This window comes from Nilaparvata lugens, unplaced genomic scaffold, assembly GCF_014356525.2.
Source record: "Nilaparvata lugens isolate BPH unplaced genomic scaffold, ASM1435652v1 scaffold4276, whole genome shotgun sequence".
Classification (NCBI taxonomy): Eukaryota; Metazoa; Arthropoda; class Insecta; order Hemiptera; family Delphacidae; genus Nilaparvata; species Nilaparvata lugens.
The window spans coordinates 5,573-26,791 of NW_024090597.1; the positions used below are offsets into that span (position 1 = coordinate 5,573).

General features: G+C 31.3%; 1 protein-coding gene across 1 annotated transcript; it reads left to right on the forward strand.

The window, feature by feature from the left end:
• Positions 1–400: 400 nt before the first annotated feature.
• On the forward strand, positions 401–20,653 carry LOC111063322 (laccase-9; the record flags this gene model as incomplete). Its single annotated transcript, XM_039444338.1, is given in 11 exon segments — positions 401–500; positions 3,121–3,241; positions 4,485–4,695; positions 7,328–7,533; positions 9,383–9,596; positions 10,340–10,530; positions 13,116–13,284; positions 15,657–15,842; positions 15,845–15,868; positions 17,302–17,526; positions 19,139–20,653. Coding segments are annotated over 11 exon segments (1,799 nt in total), but the record flags the coding sequence as incomplete, so codon positions are not given.
• Positions 20,654–21,219: the final 566 nt, after the last annotated feature.

The following is a 21,219-nucleotide window of genomic DNA, read 5'->3' on the forward strand; positions in this document are numbered from 1 at the left end:
CACACTCACATTCTATGTTTATTTAGGATTTTTTCTAGAAATTTTAAATTGATTAATTTTTTAAGAAAACATAACAACAGGTCCATGTAACTTATTGAGCGCGAGATCTACTGTTCACAGAACTACTAGTTATTACCCAGGGTAATATAGTTACTGTAGTTTTAATAATTAATATTCAAAAAATTAGACTGTAGTGTCGTTGAAAATAGATCAAAACGGATAAAAAATCACCTCACCTATTATTAAACGAAAATCCAGAGTAAAATGCTGTGAACCACCCCCCGATACAATGAAATATCATTTAATTATGTAGGCCTACATAGCTGTGACAAGTTGCAGCAATTTTACTATTATTTCAATTAAGGTAGGCCCACCTAGTAAATTATTTCTGTTGTTTCAGAACTGTACCATGCGAACTGTGAAAGACCCTGCCATGAGTTGGACTGGCCGATGATTTGTAGAGTCAAGTTATCACTGGAATCTCATCAACTCCTGGGAAGGTCAGTTATATTATTATCCTCATTTCTTGAAAATCGTATTTTTCTTCGTTAGAAATAACTGGAAAATCGTATTTATCTTCTTAAAATGTATGAATTCAGGGTTACTTTCTTTTATTTATAAAATAGAATTATAGTAGCCTACCCTTTGAAATTGATAAAATAATAGATTGAGAATATGTACAATTCTTATATTCTCTATCTATAGGTTATTATTTTATTAATTTCAAAGGGTACTAGATTATAAATCTATTTTAAAAAATCGTATTTATCATTCATTTGTTCTTGATCTACAAGAAACAAACTCTACATACTTTCTATGCTTTAAATGATTTAGTTTGAACTTGTAATCTAGTTCGTTTTAAAAAAAAAAATCATTCTGATGTACTGTACGGTACTGTATACCTAAAGAATGGATAATTAATATTTGATTTGATTAGATTTGATTAAATTTTCTTCCTGGAGACTCTTTAAAGAGTATAGGAAATCGTCAAGGACTATTTGTCAAAAATAAAAGAATACATATAATATATATTATATACATCACATTCCACAATGTACATTGCAATTAATCCTCCAAAAGCCTCATTCTCCATCCATAAATTCTTGAATACTGTAGTAAACCCCGTTTGCTAAATATTTTCTCAATAGCTTTTTGAAAATATCCTTATTCTCATTTTCTCTCAAAGCTGACGGCAGTTTACTCATAAATTTCATACCCATATAAGAAGGTTTATTTTCATACTGAGCTGTCCTGTGGTATTGTGCAGAAAATTTACTCTTATTTCTAGTGTCATAATTATCTATGTCACAGTTTCTTATAATTTTTTTATCTCTTATATACATGATCACTTCGAAAATGTACAGTGCAGGCACAGTTAGTAGTCCTAGATCTTTAAAATACTCTCTGCAGGACTCTAATGGCTTAAGACCTTTTATCACTCTCACAGCTCTCTTTAGAGAATAGAATAGAATAGAATAGAATAGAATAGAATAGAATAGAATAGAATAGAATAGAATAGAATAGAATAGAATAGAATAGAATAGAATAGAATAGAATAGAATAGAATAGAATAGAATAGAATAGAATAGAATAGAGAATAGAATAGAATAGAATGGAATAGAATAGAATATAATAGAATAGAATAGAATAGAATAGAATAGAATAGAATAGAATAGAATAGAATAGAATAGAATAGAATAGAATAGAATAGAATAGAATAGAATAGAATAGAATAGAATAGAATAGAATAGAATAGAATAGAATAGATAGAATAGAATAGAATAGAATAGAATAGAATAGAAAGATAGAATAGAATAGAATAGAATAGAATAGAATAGAATAGAATAGAATAGAATAGAATAGAATAGAATAGAATAGAATAGAATAGAATGAATAGAATAGAATAGAATAGAATAGAATAGAATAGATAGAATAGAATAGAATAGAATAGAATAGAATAGAATGGAATGGAATGGATGGAATGGAATGGAATGGAATGGAATGGAATGGAATGGATGGAATGGAATGGAATGGAATGGAATAGAATGGAATAGAATGAATAGAATAGAATAGAATAGAATAGATAGAATATAGAATAAATAGAATAGAATAGAATAGATAGAATAGAATAGAATAGAATAGAATAGAATAGAATAGAATAGAATAGAATAAATAGATAGAATAGAATAGAATAGAATAGAATAGATAGAATAGAATAGAATAGAATAGAATAGAATAGAATAGAATAGAATAGAATAGAATAGAATACACTCTTATTTACTCCTTCAAAAATACATAATATACTATTATTATTGTAAACGTCAAATGCTTTGATTATGTAGATTACACTAGCATTATAGTGTCTAGGTAGAATATTGATTGATTGAGTACTTTATTTATGTAGATTACACAATATATACTGGCTTTTACACTTATATACAATAGCTTACAATACAGCAAAATTATAGATGAATTTACATAATAAAGACTAAGAAAATAATTATTGAACTGTGTATTTTATGAAAAAAGCAATTTATAATAACTATAGATAATTATATTGTTATGCATCTACATAAATTGGCGGAGCTTTGGACATATCAATGTCCATTCTTCGGAAAGAATATTCAAAATATCCTTCCCACTAACTCTCTACCAAATTATGAGATAGAAATGGAATAGAGAACCATAATAATTTGGACAATTTTTATCAAAATTAGGGAGAGAAACAGTTTTGGGTTTATCATCTCCAATTTTTAATGATTCTCTCTCAATCATTAATTTGATATTGTAATATTGAGGAATGAAATAAATAATTGAATGAAGATGATCTGGATTGAATGAAACACATTGATTCTTAAATTCTTGATTGCATCTCAAAATCAATTTAATAAATTCAATGACTTCACTGATAATAATAATTGTTGAAAACTGATTGGAGAAATATGTTTTTCTGCAGAACATTATAATTCTGTCTAATGTATGCATGTAAAACTGACAATATTTTTCATTTCACCTTAATATATCATTGTGCTCTCATTTTATTTTAATTCTTGTTTTTTCTCTCCTGAAAACGGTATATCACAACTTGTAAACAGAGGATAAAAACTTGAATATTTTCAGTTGGTGTGCAGATTGTCATCAGAATATATCGGACTGTGATGTAAAGGATTGCCTGACCGCTGATGGTATTCCAAGGTATACCCTATCTGCAAACAGACAGTTACCAGGTCCTGCCATTCAAGTAAGCATCCAAATCAAACATGATTATTGAATTGAATCACCAAAGAAGAACATTTCATCTTTAGAAATAAATAATTTTGAATATTGATGAATAATAGGGCCTTAAAAGTTATTCTGAATGATGTAGTCGTTTAAAAAATGCATATTCATCAAAGTACTAATCCGAAATGAACAGTATTATTAATCGAAATCATGTTACAATTTATGTAGTTTGTTACGTTCTAAGTTCTTGTTCTCCTATTATTCAATAGAAGAGTGTTAAACCCAGACGATCTTGAGCGTTTTTCAGGCGTTTTTAGAGTCTGCAGGGTAGGAAGCTCTCAGATTGGCTGATTGAGTTTGAGCCTGGAAAAACGCTCAATATTGTCTGCCCTTATTTTGCTATCAAAGAATTTTCTTAGAGCAGTAGTAGGCCTTACTAGAATACTGTATGAATAGTATCGAAATACTATCAATTCAAATAATCAAATTCAGTATTTGATAAATCGATTATTACTGAAGTTGAAAAGTGAGATAATGTAGCGTTTCCACAAAATTCAAAATTAAAATCTGTACAGAAAAATACAACCTTTCCTTCATTTAATCGTAGATCAGCGTTAAACGATAGAGTAAAGATACCTTTATACTTTATCAGTATAAATAAATGAAAGCAATATAAAAACTTGCAATACTTTACTTTATTAAAAACTTTGAAATATTTCAACGACTATTTCGACCATAGGTCATTTTCAAGTTAAAATGGAATAATTTCCACTTAGAAACTTGATTAAAAACATTGAAATATTTCAACGACTTGTTTCGACCATAGGCCATTTGCAGGTGGAAATCATTTCATTTCAACTTGAAAATGACCTATTGTCGAAACTAGTCGTTAAAATATTTCAAAGTTTTTAATAAAGGGTACTACAAGTTTTTATATTGTTTTTATTTATTTGAATTAAGTAGCCCATATAAGTGAAGTGATTTTATCAGTATACTATACTGATACTGATATTTTTCATTAGTACATATCTATACTTGTATCACTTGTCTCTGGTTAAACCTAGATGGTGACTAAAAGTGAAGTTCAGTACCTAGCTTTGATGAAAAAATAACTAAACATTGAACTTCAAGGTTCAAAGTTTATGAGCATGATTCATGAAGCTTGAAATATCAAGCCCAATAGTTCAAGTTGAGGATGAAAACCATGAAAGAAACTAAAAAAAATCAAGTAGCCTGAATAATCGCAGAAACTTTTTGTGCAGGTATGTGAAAATGACATCCTAGTGGTGGATGTGACCAATAGGATACCAGGTCAAGGAGTAGCCATCCACTGGCGTGGCCAGCCACAGAAGGAGACCCCCTACATGGATGGTGTTGCCATGGTGACGCAATGCCCCATCCCCGCGCACACCACTTTCCAGTACAAGTTCCGCGCATCGCAAGCGGGCACTCATCTGTGGCAGATACATACTGGTTGGTGAAGACACAAAGTCAAATACAATCATCCATAAAAGTCAGTTACAATCAATCATAATCAATCACAATAATCCACAAACTCAATCAAATCCTATTAGTACAGTATATTTTCTAAGAATAAGAGTAAGAATCTTTATTATCATAGACATTGTTTCCGTGTTTCGGATGGACCCGTTAAGGCGTCAGTCGCGGCTGCCTAAAAAGAAGTCGTTAGGTGATGTCAGAGGCCCTGAAATTGATCAGTTGCGACCTGAAAACTCTGACACCAGACCTGAGCCAGCCAGGTCACTCGATATTATTATTATTATTTTATAACTATTATTTAACGAAAATCCTAAATAAATGCTGTACATCACCCCGAAGACTTCTGCTACTGCAGACATTGACAACAGGGTTAACTGCTAGATGGAAATTCGATGAGAACTACTATCCAAAAAAAAAAATATATATTATTGAAAAATATATTTTTTGGATAGTAGTTCTCATAGAATTCCATCTAGCTGTTAACCCTGTTTTCAATGTCTGCAGTAGCGGAAGTCTTCGGGGTGATGTACAGCATTTATTTAAGATTTTCGTTGAATAATAGTTATATATTAATTAGCATTTGAATAAATGCATTCTCTATTTAATTCCATCTGTATTATTATTTTAATTTTATTCATCACATGACAAGTGAGTGTTTATTGCAGTCAAAGTCGGCCTTTGGCAAGACTTTGGTGCATTACTAAACTGAAATTTTTAAAAATGATCTCATAATGGATGCTGTGCTGAGAACAACTGCTTTTTCCATGGCATATTTTGCACTTTTCAATATTTCCATCTGACAAAGATTTGCTGACACTTTTCTAGTTACAACTTCAACCGTGGAGTTTTCAATTTCCTTTTAAAGAATGTAAGAGAAAATGCCTTTTTTTTCTATAGTGGTAATGAATTGTACAGTTTAACAGATGTGTATTGAAGATTTTTTTGAGAAGTAGTGAACCTGAGCTGTTGAATTCTGATATTATTATTATTATCAAATCTCCCCTCTTACTTCCTTCTCCTATACTGTTGGATAACATATATGATAGGTTCTAATAGAACTTTTTTTTATCTATACATACAAAATAATTCATTAACAAATAAGTTTTTACACAACTTTATGTATATAACTCTATAGTGTGATTATAGCCGATTATTGTTTAAGTAATTATAATATTTATAAACAGGCATTTTTCTCAAGTGTTAAGTGCTACGCAAATTGACTTATACTGTATTGCACACGACCCTCCTCACACACAGACTCGTTCTAGGTGAGGAGTATTATTCTTTCAAATTATTGTAAAGTTAGCAATTCAAATGTTTGTAACATTTTGCTTTTTGTGAATAAAAACGTTTTTCATTCATTCATTCATTCATTCATTTTTCTGGTTTTATATCTATGGAAGTCACTATTTAATTTAAAAAAATCCAGATTACTATGTACATAACTAACACTAAATAATACCACAGAATACAGCAGAATACACAGAATACCACAGAATATATATTGTATTCTGTGATAATACATACAAAGAATAAAAGAATAGACAGTTAATATTCCCATATCTGTGAAAAAAATTACAATGGGTCCATCACAAATCAATCTGATTATTGCTTTCTTTTGTAGTACCGTATATAGAAATTCGTATCCATCTTGTTTTCACTATTATTATCATTACTATCGTATTCCATAAATCTTTAAAGTGAAAAAACACTCACATTCTTTGATGTGGCAAAAGAATGATTTGATTTGATTCTCTGATTTGCCGCATCAAAGAATGTGAGTGTTTTTTCACTTTAAAGTTTTATGAAATACGATAGTAATATAAATATTTTTGAGACATGAGTACTAGAGCCCCATAATAGTATACCATAACACAGTAAACGTTGTATTTGAGAGAAATACACATTCAATTATACATTAATGTCTACAGTAAACTTCAACCTTCTCAGGTCCCTTTGCTACTTTTTTACTAATGAACTCTGCATGTGGTTGCCAATAATTAAGTTTGGGATCAATAACAATACCTAACAATTTTAAAGGTTCAGTCCCTACTTGATTGTTTGAATTTCTATTTAGGTGAACATAATATCAGAATTTTTTTATAGGTTCAATGAAAGATTATTACTAGCACACCAATATCGTCACAAAATCATCCTTTACACATAAAGAAGTCAAAAAATTTGATAAAAAACAAGATTCTAAAATCTTGCAGTCAAATTGACATACTCCTGCAAAGAGTATAGGGATAGTCCCACCAAATATTCCTTTATTTTTTTTTGTAGGTATTCAACCTCCTCTATTTCTTTCAACTCTCTGGGAAGTATATCGAAAAATTTTCTCTCCATAAAAAGTGTTTTTTTCTTAAAGAAATCCAATCTATGCCTCTCCTCGATCCTTCCAAATCTGGTGTTGTAGCCATGTGTTTCGTTTCTTGATCCTGTTGACGAGTGTTTTTTAAAGTACATGATTACGTCAAAAAGATATTGCCCATTAAGCTATGTTATGGTAATGCTATGCTGCCTGTTATCTCTGATAATAGTGTCTCTAATAGCTTCTTTTTGATGGAAACCTCTCAAAATTAATGTTTTGAATGCATTTTTGAAGGCAACGGCCAGATAGACGCACTATTCGGCCCATTAATCGTACGACAAGCGGACAGGAGGGAGGTCCAGAGACAGCTTTATGACGTGGATGACCCCAACCACATTGTGGTCATAAGTGAGTGGCCTATGCCCCCCACCACTGATAAGAGAGAGGCCACCAACACCAACTCTGCTACACTTCTCATCAATGGCCGGGCTCAGACTAAGGTATAGTAATACAGTGATGATTGAATTAGTTTAAATTAATTATAAATATTATAATGTCTAGTCCAATTAATATCTTAATGCCTAGTCCACATATGTTGGCCCAGTCACTCGCCCAAAGCTGGCCCAGCCGGGGTAAAGGTACAATAATTCCTCACGAACGCCAATGAAGCTGGAGAGCCCGGCATCCACACACTGGCGCTGGACGACATTGGCCTTCATTGGGCCAACATGTGGATGCGACATTAGACATTTTCTCAATAATTAAACACTATAGTGATGTTCACGTTATAATGGCAGTGGATAAATATATAAGAACAGCATTGCCAAACTCTGCCTTAATAAGTTATATTTCTAAATTCTTGAAAACATATTTTTGACAACGTTGAGGAGCTAGAAAAGGATATAGTGCTACCTGCTTTGTCTAATGACAGACAAGGATAACAACACCAATGCTAATAATCAATTACTGCCATTATAACGTGGACCTCTTTATAGATAAAGATGCGCCAACGTCTTCAATCTAAGGAACGTTTGTATACAGTTTTAGAAGTGGATTCAGTTTTAACAGAGTCTCAGTTCAAACAGGATAATAGAAACAGATATAATTTAATTAATTAATTAATTTTTTTTTATAATTTTTTTATTTACTAAATTTACTAATATACATTGGCTGGAAAAAGAAGCCTTGAGCTCCAGCCACGAGTTCGAAAATATTCTTTAAATTATTTGTACATTTGCCGTGATAATATTCTAAAATACAAACTAAAAGATAGTAAACCAAAAACCAAAAATATGTATAAATAAAAACAAAAATCAATTTTCGAATCAAAAATCAACAAGCCCAATAACAGAAATAGGTAATATAGAAATTATAATAATATAATAAAAAAAAATTCTTTTTTCAGGTAATAAAAAAAACCAAGTTTAAACTGAGCGTGTTAAAAACAAGTCATAATTATAGTAATTTAGTTTTCGATTTTAAAAAAGTAATTCTCTTTTACCCAGGATCTTATTTTATTTAATTCATTACTTGTAATTTTATCCCTAATGAAATCGTCTGGTATCCTATTTATTAGCTTATCGCTCTGGAACTTGAATTGATGATTGCTGGTTGTCAATGCAGTGAAATTTATACTGTAAGCACTTACACTTGCTGGTCTTAAATTGTAAGTGACATTGCGTCACTGAGATAGAATATCTATCATTGAGATAGAATATAATTATAGTTTAAACTCTTATATAATTCTTATTATTATAATTCTAGCAGGTAACCAGTGCTCCACTGATTAAAAACTTGACAAACTGAAAACTTGAAGAATTTTTAAAAGACCTTAATCATCCTCAGTAGTTCTGAATTAAACATCAATACGCAAAATTTCAAGTTAATCAGTCCAGAAGTGCGGACCGTATGATGATTCCTCATTCGTGAATTTCCTATTCCATAGTTGTATAAGCAAATTATTCCTGTGATTGTGGAAATGTCTATAAAATTATTTGGTGAATAAAATAGAATTATAGTACCCCTTTAGAATTAATGAAATAATAAAACAATAATACAAATTGAAATGTAACTACTAGTTCCGGTGATCACACCATCGTCAGGTTATAAATTTTTACTCATTATTTTATTAATTTTAAAGGGTACTGTAATTCTATTTTATAAATACAACAAAGTAGCCCTGAATTCATACATTTTAAAAAATTTGGTAAATAAATTTCAATTTCAAATTATTTGGCAAATAAATTCCAGTTTCCTTTATCATGTTGTAGATAAGGCTTGTCAATGTGCCTTACGACTGTCATACTTCAGCCGAGACAGACAGTTCAACGCACAGTTTTTTTGTTGTAGATGGAATCGGACAGCGATGATGCAGACTACAAGCACGCGTCGACTAGATTCAATGTGACGGGTGGCAGACGGCATCGTATGCGAGTGATATATGCAGGCAGCCAGGTGGGGTGTCCTGTCTCCATTCAGGTTGAGAGACATCGGCTGCAGGTGATCGCAATGGACGGTCATCCCATCGAGCCACAGATGGTTCAGTCGCTTATCATTGCTCCAGGTCAATATCCACTAAAGATGACAATATTATATTTTACAGGATTTGTTAGAGTATATGGTCTTCCCATCTAGCAACCAAATTTTCAATCGGAGATTGTGCTGTCTGTAATATACAAAAATAGATCTTGATTGTTTATTCTAATAGTCAAAGTAATTACTCTCATTATCAGGGCTACAGAAAGTATTAAAACCCAATAGAATATTACACTTGAAAATAGTTCTTGAAGAGTTGAAACTAGTCGAAATGTGATAAAATAAGAGATTACTTGATATTCTATTGTGCTCCTAATAGTCAAGTAAGAATATCCAATTATATTGAGCGAGCAATTTCTGTATCTACATTTCTGGTTATTTTTATATCTGGCTATTTTATATCTGGTCATTTATGTTTAACGGATCTCGAAAACGGCTCCAATGATTTTCACGAAATTTGGAAAATAGTAGGTTTATGATATAAAGATTCGATTGCACTAGGTCTCATCCTTGGGAAAACTCGCTGAACGACATTAAAAGGATAATTCATCCTTGGCTGAAACAGCTGTAGATAGTAAAAAAGTGAGTGAGTGAGTGAGTATGTGAAAAATCAAAATATCGCATCCCCGAAATTCATAAGATGACGTATAGCTAGCTGTGAAATATAAACACGATCATTTTAGAGAATTGTGTTCTGTTCATCAATGAATAAAAATAACAAGCGGAGCTCGGTACCCCGATATTATAATATAAATAAATATTTCATTGCAGGAGAGCGAATAGATTTTGTTCTAACAGCTGATCAGACTGAATCCTTGTCTTATTGGCTGAAAGCTGAGACCAGACCATCATGTCACAGACAGTCCTCTTCCTATGCGCTGATAGACTACATGTTCCGACCACCCAAGGAGTCTTCAAGGTCATCCCAACTCAATGAGGAGGCAGCTGTTCCTCAAACCAAGGTAACCCATAGAAAATAGACAAGTAGGTTTTTAGACTTGTATTGTAGAATAAACTTACTACAGATGGAAATAATAACTGAGATATTGCAATCATTCAAATCTAATGAGTTAATTGTTATCATTAAACGAAAATCCGAATTAAATGCTGTAATTCACTCCGAAGACTCCTGCTACTGCAAATATTGACAACAGGATAAACAGCTAGATGGAAATTAAAATCTAGTCCATCGAATGTCCATATCTAGCTGCTTACCCTGTTGTCAATATTTGCAGTAGGAGGAGTCTTCGGGGTGAATTACAGCATTTAATTCGGATTTTCGTATTGTAGAATAAATATTTTGTATTGTAGAATAAACTTACTACAGATGGAAATAACTGGGATATTGCAATCATTCAAATCTAATGAGCTAATTATTATCATTAAACGAAAATCCGAATTAAATGCTGTAATTCACCCCGAAGACTCCTGCTACTGCAAATATTGACAACAGGAAAAACAGCTAGATGGAAATTCCAATCTAGTCCATCGAATGTCCATATCTAGCTGCTTACCCTGTTGTCAATATTTGCAGTAGGAGGAGTCTTCGGGGTGAATTACAGCATTTAATTCGGATTTTCGTTTGATAATAATAAGAAAATTACTATTATATTATGGAATTTACATTCAGTGAAGAGTTTTTGTGAAACTTCTCCATGAAAGAATATTCTCTATAAATGAGTAAAATATATGATTTTTATTGTAAATTCCACAAATTATTTTCATATATTTTTAAATATCAATACTCAGGTTCCCATTTCATGTTATCAATAATAGTTTTCATTGAGTGGCTAAGCAGATAAGTTGTGGCTAAACAGGTGAGGTCACCAATATTTGGTAGTTTAACAATACTCATTTTATTATTGTTTCAAACAGTATGAAAACTGCTTAACACGTCACTCCTCCTAAAAAAACTCAGATCTCAAATGTGCAATAATTATGTAGGATTAAAACTGCCTAAGCTGAGACAGCCTTAATCCTTCTGATTGACCCTGAACTGCCAAAAAAGATGGACTACACAGCTCTGATAGCAAAGATAATGGACTGTATAATAACTAATAATAATAACTTCTCAGATTACCAATGAATTGCAACCAGAGGAGTTTATTGACAAAACATTTATACATAATTGTTATATTATACCACAGAGGAAAAAACACTACTTGTATAAACACTGGTATGCTTATTCCGTGATTATACATACAACATTTATAATACTAAACTTAGTTCTAATTATGATACCCCACTATAATAATATGTGTCGGGGTGATCATAATATTCTTAAATATTGAATATTATTCTTAAATTAAATATTCAAGTACTAATGTTCGATAATGAGTTGATTTTTACTGATTCTAGAGTTGTAAATGAATGAAGAAAGTATGTATAAATAACAGTGAGCGCCGCACTCTCCAGTTAATTCCTCTGACATCTGTACTTGGACAATATGACTCAGTTGAGCAATGCTTCAAACATTCACCTGTTACAGGAAACTAATATTTGGCCCTAAGACAAAAATTCCAAGAGTGTAATTTCAATTCATATGTAATTCTATTCAAGGCCTTGATCTGCAGAACCATGACTTACTGTATTTTTGTTTGTAACATGGGTGAAATCATAAGATTGCCTCTAATAGTGAAGCTAATGAACGTGATAAATCACACTCATAACTTACACATCAACAAGTAAAAACTAACTACGAAGAACAATAATATTGATTTCATTTCTCAACTTCCAAATCACAAAGGATATAGTACTCTTAATGTCATGTATGTCAATAATTTATATTACTGTATACACATTACACATGTCTTGCCTATTTATATTTTTTATTACTTACAATCATACCAATCCAGTTCCTTCCACTACTTTATATATTTTTTGTGTAGTTGAGAAGTTTATATTCTGGTAATTATTCATATTAAATAAAAATACTAGTATGAGAAATTGTCAAAACCACAGATTTTATTGATAATTAAAAAGACCGGTTTCGGTTGTTACACCATTGTCAATCTCTGATATCAATCTCTGACACCGGTCTTTCTAATTATCAATAACATCTGGGGCCTGTTTCATAAAGACTTAGAAGTCCTGTAATACAGGAACAGCTAATTTTATCGGCTATATTGAGCATGTAATTGGAATGGTGATTCCCCTTGTATTACAGGACTTGTAACTTTTATATTTGTAACTTTTTATATTTGTATACTTGTAACTTTTTATTTTATACTTTATATATTTTTAAATCTCTTGATTATGGTGCTATTCTTGTCTCAATACTCCAAGGTGAATACTATATTTTTCTCAATTCTCTAAATAATACGTAGGCTACGATACCTACCGAATATCTCATACATTTTTTATAATAATTCATGTTTGTCCTTTGAATATAATATATGATCATGTTCCCAATCTTGAATGCTGTAACAGATCTCCTCCTATCATATCATAGCTGTAGGATTCAAGGAAGAGTGCATGTTCGTATATGAACATATACTTTTTGATAAGAGAAAAAAATAGGATTACATTACATATATTTTGTTTGTAGGTGCTGAGTACTGTGACAGAAAACGAGTGTTCCAAGTCTGATCACATCTGTTTACCAAACATAAAATCTGTGAATAAACTGCCAAGGGATTTGGCTGCAGAGAAGATGGATCTCACACTGTATTTACCATTTGATTTTGTGAGTGTTCCGAGCAACACTGACTTCCCAGGTATGTTTCAGAAAACTCACTTGACAACTTTATAAATGCAAATATACACGTAAATTGATGTGTGTTGAACAATAGAGAAAAAATTACATAAAATTTACACTATGAACAGATATATTGTGGAATTTCTCCATTCAATTAAGGAGAAATAACTACTAGCTCTGTGAACAGTAGACCTCACGCAGTATTCTCATCTACAAGTATCTGATTGAAACTATAGTCCTTATGGAAATACAGCAATAGACTGGCTTCTCCACACATCTGTGTAATCACTTGTCAGCTGATTCATGATGAATAATTCTATAGTCTAATTTTCACTCTAATATTGGCGTACGAAGGAGGCTCCTTTTTCCTTTTATATTATCCTTGAAATGAAAAATTTCCAAAAACATTGTATATACGTCTACGCGCAATTAAAAAAGGAACATACCTGTCAAATTTTATGAAAATCTATTACCGCGTTTCGCCGTAAATGCGCAACATATAAACATTTAAACATTTTAACATTCAAACATTTAAAGATTAAGAGAAATGCCAAACCGTTGACTTGAATCTTATACCTCACTTCGCTCGGTCAAAAATCTATTATCGTTTGGTATCAATCTGTATCAATAATAGGCCTATATAATATCAATCTATAAACTTATAAATCTATTATAAGTTTGGCTCAAATAAATTATGAGGAACTGACAACATCATTTTCATTTCAACTAAATATAACATAAGCTGAGCTTTACTTCATAAGTTACTCTAATCGAGTTATTGCTCATTATAAGTAAAGAAGAAAACTATAAATTATGATGAAAATGTTATAACTAAATCATAGAAGTTGTAAAGCATGATGAAAAGTGTGAAATATATAATTTCAAACAGTAGGAACAATGAAAACACGCTAAACACTTTTCACCCGTTCTATGACTCTTTCGTACATGGAAAATTAATCTCTTTCAATTGAGAAATTTTTATTCATTTATTTATTCGTGGATACAATATGCCTTACTTTTTATTTTCCATAACTCAAGTTACTGAAGTTTCAAATTGGAAGTATTGAAAAAAATGCCCTACAGAAGTACCAGTAAATAAAAAGCAGGGTATAGAACATATGATTCCTTCCTCATTGGATAAAGAAATTGATAATTTGTTGGATAGTGAGAGCATTCAATTTTTAATGATATATTCAACTAATATATAACCTATATCATTTTTCAATGATTCATGATTCATACCCAATAAACGTAGGATAATTCATTCATTCATTGTCAAGCGTTCTCTTAGCTAAATATGGCATGAGTTGGACTATTGAAATTATCTTATCTCGGGCCACTCCCGTGCTTTGGATGGACACGTTAAGCCGTCGGTCCCGGCTGCCTAAAAAGCAGTCGTTAGGTCATGTCAGAGGCCCTGAAATTGATCAGCTGCGACCTGAAAACTCTGACACCAGACCTGAGCCAGCCAGGTCACTCGATATTATTATTATTATTACTATCTATTGGAAATATTGATTGGATGTCCAGCTGCTATATCTTTCAAGGGATATTATATTCATATTTGGACAAGTGTAATTTAGGCCTAGACTCTGGATTCCGAAAGATATTTTATGTTGTTCAAATATCATAATTATGTGTGAGAGTAAATATTATGATATAATTCGTGAATATAATTCATGAAATTGATGTTGCTTTCCATGACGAAACACTATATAATAACCTTGTTGTAGTTCAGACACTGAGTTACATTTGTAAATATTTGAAAACACATTCTTTTCTTGGTGTATTGAGGAATGCATTTCACTCCTGATAAAGCTTCTCCTCAGGAGTGAAATTCATTCCTCAATACACCAAGAAAATAAAGACTTTCCAAATATTCACAGATTCAATACATTGTCTGAACTACAACAAAGCTATAATTTATAGATCTATAATTGACCAAGCGAAGTGAGGTCTAAGATTCAAGTTGACGGTTTGGCATTTCTCTTAATGTTTAAATGTTTGAATGTTTTTATATGTTGCTGCGAAACGCGGTAATAGATTTTCATGAAATATTTGACAGGTATGCTCCTTCTTTAATTGCGCGTCGACGTATATTCAGGTTTTTGGAAATTTTGCATTTCAAGGATAATATAAAAGGAAAAAGGAGCCTCCTTCATACGCCAATATTAGAGTAAAATTCATACTATAGAATTATTCATCATGAATCAGCTGACAAGTGATTACACAGATATGTGGAGAAGCCAGTCTATTGCTGTATTTCCATAAGGTCTATAGTTTCAATCAGGTACTTGTTAATGAGAATACTGCGTGAGGTCTACTGTTCACAGAACTACTAGTAATAACCTATAAATAATCATAATAATTATTGTGTTATGTAACTTGCAGATCCTCTCCTGAAACCGAGAATAAACAACATTACATTTATGTTTCCTTCGTCGCCACTGCTGAGCCAATCAGCTGATCTACAGGAGTCGAATTCACTGTGCAGTGACAACAAGCGACCCAAGTATTGCATGGATGAAGCGGGTGCATGTCAGTGTGTGCATGTCATTGACATACCATTACACTCTAGGGTGAACTGCTATTGATCGATAAAGGTATAATATTCATTTATTTATTTTCATTCCTTCATTTTATTGTAATCATTCAGAGTATTACTCCTATCTCATTCTTTTTTCTGAGCTCTTGTCACCATACAGTCTCTCATCTTATTCAACTAGAAGCAGGCTAAATTAATGTCAGAATTGAATGAAAAAGACTAAGAAATTGTCAAAAACCACAGATTTATTGATACTTAGAAAGACTGGTTTCGGTTATTACACCATTGTCAATCTCTGATAAACTGTTTATAATCTGTTTATCAGAGATTGACAATGGTGTAATAACCGAAACCAGTCTTTCTAAGTATCAATAAATCTGTGGTTTTTGACAATTTCTTAGTCTTTTTCATTCAATATGAATAATTACCACTATATCAACTTCTCAACTACACAAAAAAATGTCAGAATTGATTCTCACCAATATTCAAGTATACCCATAGGAATTGGAGAAACATGTCTATTAAGTTATTCAATGAGCTTGCCCCTGAAGTAACACTACCTATTGAGTAAGTTATCTATCTAACTATTCAAATCACATAACATAAAAGGCTTACTTATAGAAATGTCTTTATTCTGTTAGAGAATTTCTTGAATAGCGTTAGTGTTCTTCTGTTTAACTCAACAGCTTTTTTGTGACTTATGGTGAAAATACTGATATGGCCTACCTTTGTATATTTATTAAGTAAACCACGTTTTAACTAGTAGTTCTGTGGACAGTAGACCTCACGCAGTATTCTCATCCACAAGTACCTGATTGAAACTATAGACCTTATGGAAATACTGCAATAGACTGGCTTCTCCACACATTTGTGTAATCACTTGTCAGCTATTTATGATGAATAATTCTATAGTCTGATTTTTACTCCAATATTGGCGTATGAAGGAGGCTCCTTTTTCCTTTTATATTATCCTTGAAATGCAAAATTTTCAAAAACCTTGTATATACGTCGACGCGCAATTGAAAAAGGAATATACCTGTCAAATTTCATGAAAATCTATTACCGCGTTTCGCCGTAAATGCGCAACATATAAACATACAAACATTTAAACATTAAGAGGGATGCCAAACCGTCGACTTGAATCGTAGACCTCACTTCGCTCGTTCAATAATTAGTATTTATTCATAATTACTGCTATTCATCAATATTTTCTAATTTTGTTGTAGTATTTTTTCTGAATGTTTTATTGTAACTTTGACGTTTGTAACAACAGTTTGTGTTTATGACAATAAAGGATTATTGATTAATTGATTGACCCATGTCGCAGAAAAAGAGCATTTTCTTGAGTCAAAATTCAAAAAAATGAAATAGTTACAGTAAAGACACAGTAAATAAATATGTGAAAATTGGATTGGGGATATTCTATATAAATTATTATTCTACACTCTGGGGTCAGACTGTATTATTTTACTCTCTTTATTCAAATTTCAGGAGGTGATGACCTAACAGACGAGCATGTGTTCCACATGCATGGAGGTAGTTTCTACGTGGTGGGATCCAAACAAGGACTGGCAGACAACAGCATGGAGACCATCAGGAAACTGAATGCTGAGGGAGGACTTCTAGAAAAGAACCTCAAAGATCCTGTTATCAAGGATACAGTACCTGTGCCACCTGGTGGAATTGTTGTGTTGAGGTTTAGGGCTGATAATCCAGGTAAGCAACTATGTATTTATTTATTTGTTTTATCTGAATACAAGCACAAATCATATAAAATAGAACAAGAAATCTAAGTACCCTCTTTTAGAATGGTTTACTCACAACATTTTTCGGCTATATAATGCCATTATCAAGTGATTGAGAAATACATTTCAATTTTATTCACTTGATAATGACATCATAGCCGAAACTTGTTGAGAGTAAACAATTTTAAAGAAGGGTACTTGGTTTTTTTTTTTATTCAAGAGTAGCCTATACAATGTTTAGAAATTTGTGATGAAATAGAGTTTGTCATGAAAGTAACTAGTCCCATATGTGATCAAGAAATTAGTGATAATAAAAAAATCATGTTTTAGGCTACATGGAACAAGAATAGAATGAGAAATCAATACAAAATCATAATAATTGAAATTATGTTTCTTCTCAATAATATGGCGTAAATAACAAACTCATAATATTATGTTTGACCTCTTCATTCATTTATCGATTTTGGTTCCACTGTCGACCAATAGGTGGGGATTCTTTAAAAAAATAATAATGAATAATGGCAGAGAATTCACTAAAAAATAAACACAGAATAGATCAGTTATCGATCATAATATTTAAATGGATCTTGGTGTTTGAATATATTATTTTTTCCTGCAGTTACGTTGAAAAGTGGCCATTGCTGCACTGATTACAGAACGCAAAGAATCACTTTTCCGCTCTAGTGCGGGAAAAATTTTTCTGCACTCCAGATTTGCAACATGGCAACGCAAAATACTTAGTAGGTTATATGGAGCAACAGTGCAGCAAAATCAAAATGAAGTTGGTAACAGTGACTGCTGTGGCTGCTACAGTGAGCAGAGGTGCAACCAAGCACAACGCGCTAATTATTATTCATTATATATTATAACCAAGGACAACGAGGACTTTAGGATTTTAGGATTAAGGTTTTTATCAATAATAAAATTACACAGAAAAACATTTGATGCATTTCAGGCAATTTTACCCATAATTACCCACTTTTCATATTCAATGGTAACTGTAGGAAAAACTTAATGTGAAATACGTGCGCAAAGTTCCTCTGCTGCACTCAAGAAACCAATCGGTGCAGCAAACTGTCACTTTGCGCACTAGTTGCACAAATAACTATTCTACTTCAACATAGCATCCATTGATGAACAAGTGTCCAAAACTGAAGGATAATTATGTTGAATTAAAGACAGAAGAATATGGTAGTATTCTTTACTCTATGTAGTAGAGATTTCTTTCCTTCTATTTCTGTATTGCAATTTCTTTCTATAGCTTATCGACTCATCTATTCATTATTGAAGAAAAGTAGTATTTTTATTCATGTTGAAGGAAAATATCACTTAAATATCTATATCTATTATTTTCTACATGTTAGCCAATTCCTTCAATATTCATCCTAATATTAATAAAAACAATATACAAATCTTGAAGTACCCTTTATTATTTTTTAAAACTTTAAAATAGTTCAACAACTAATACCCTAACTTAGAATACTTCAAGATTTGTATATTGTTTTTATTAATTTGTTAAAAAGTAGCTCATGTGAATGAAGTGATTTATCCTAATATTTATCTTCAATATTTTATTTTTCCAGGTTACTGGCTACTGCATGATCAGAAAGCAGCCCACTGGTCCCAAGGCCTGGATGTTATCCTCCATGTTGGGAACAGCAATGATCTACCCTCTGTACCAGAGAATTTCCCTAGATGTGGAAATTGGGTTGGGCCAGAGTATTTTCTGATCTGAAAATATCCTATGAATTTTAGACTGACGATGCTCAATTTTCAAATTGTTTGTACAATCAAGAAATTTTTCTAAAGTAGGCTACCGTACCTAGCTATTAACTTTTCACCAAGTATTCACTTCTCATCCCTAATGAATGCTTCTATTATAAATATTGTTGTCGGTTTCAACTAAATTTCTAAAATAATGTTGTTTCATATTTGATTTGTTCACTTCTTATATTTAATGCATCAGTATATTTAGTCTGTTGATTATTCAATCTACGATATCAGACAGTGTAAAATTTTACGCAATTAAATTCATCCCTAATGATGCATCAATACCGTATTGTAGTATGTTAATTATCATCTTATTCAATCTATGATATCAGACAGTGTGAAATTTTACGCATCAGTTTTTTATAAGAAGAGCGAACAATTACTTGATGAATGCATCAGTATATTATAGTAGGTTGGTTATCTTATTCAACCTACAATTATACACAACTTCAGTCTTTTTTATAAGAAAAGCATAAGAAAATTACATGATTAGTCTCGATTGTAGACAAAAGGTAATTGAATTTATGGATGATGAAAAACAATAATTTTCTAGAGATAGAAATAAAACTCTTAGTGAATGTTTATCAAAAAACTAAATTAATTCACTGTCTGGGTGTCAGAGTAATAAAATCTCTGATGAATACAAATATCTGATATTTTATCGAATTGATTAATAAAATAGTAACAGTAGATAATATTGTTAATGTGCCTGTTGCATTGCTTCCTCTCAAACAATGGATAATCCTCATCTTGACAATAATTTCTAAGTTATTGTGGTGCTCTTTGAAGATTATGGTGTGAAATTGAACGCATTTCTTATATTATTATAATAATGTCGTACAGATTTTTCTTTATTTATTTAAGTAGACAACTCAGGCAGTAATAAAAATAGAAATCCATTACCATTTTTTAAATTATTTACTCACAACATGTTTCGGCTATATAATGCCATTATCAAGTGATTGGAAAAAAAATTATCAAGAGTAACCATAACGGAAAAATACAGTATTAATAATTTATTCATCCATTATTAGAATCATATATTTTTAGGGAGAGCTTTTCATTATCAAAAATAAACTGTTACAATAAATACTGTATGTATCATTCTTGCCTATTTCATAGTATTTACATATCATGTTCTGAGGATTCCAGATATTATAAATGTCCCAATAATTTGAGATTACTTGTTTTATTGTGAGTAGGCCTAGGTGAATAGAATAATATATGCGAGTGGATAAGTTACTATAATATTATGAGCTACTTTATATTGTAAGAGATTTGTTTTAACTGTGATTTTTGTTCATAATAAAGTGTATATTTTTTATTACAATTTTATCCAGTGTTTGATTATTCACACAAGATATTTGACCATTTAAGACCATAATTGGTGCCATTAAAAATGTATTCAGCCAATGGTTGTTGGAATAATAAAATAATTTCTGGAGTATTTTATGGAATTCACTGAATTAGTGTGTAAATTTTTTGAAACATCCGAAACATCATTCAAGATTATGAACTTGCGACTGGTTGGATTAGAATCTTAATCAAATTTTACATAATATTAGACCATTTCAGAACATATTGGTGCCACTAAAAATTTATTTAGTCAATTGTTATTGGAATACTACAATAAATTATGGGGTATTCCATAAAATGTATTGAATTGTGCACATTAAAAAAACTTTCCAATAACCATTGAATATATGAACTTGGAAACGGTTGCATTAGACTCAAGATTCAATTTTACATGAGACTAGACTATTTTAGAACATATTATTGATGCTACCAAAAATTACCTAGTCAATGATTATTGAGATGTCACAATATATTTTGGGATATTTCACGAAATGTACTAGATTGTGCACATTTTTTTCAAAATATGGCAATGATCATT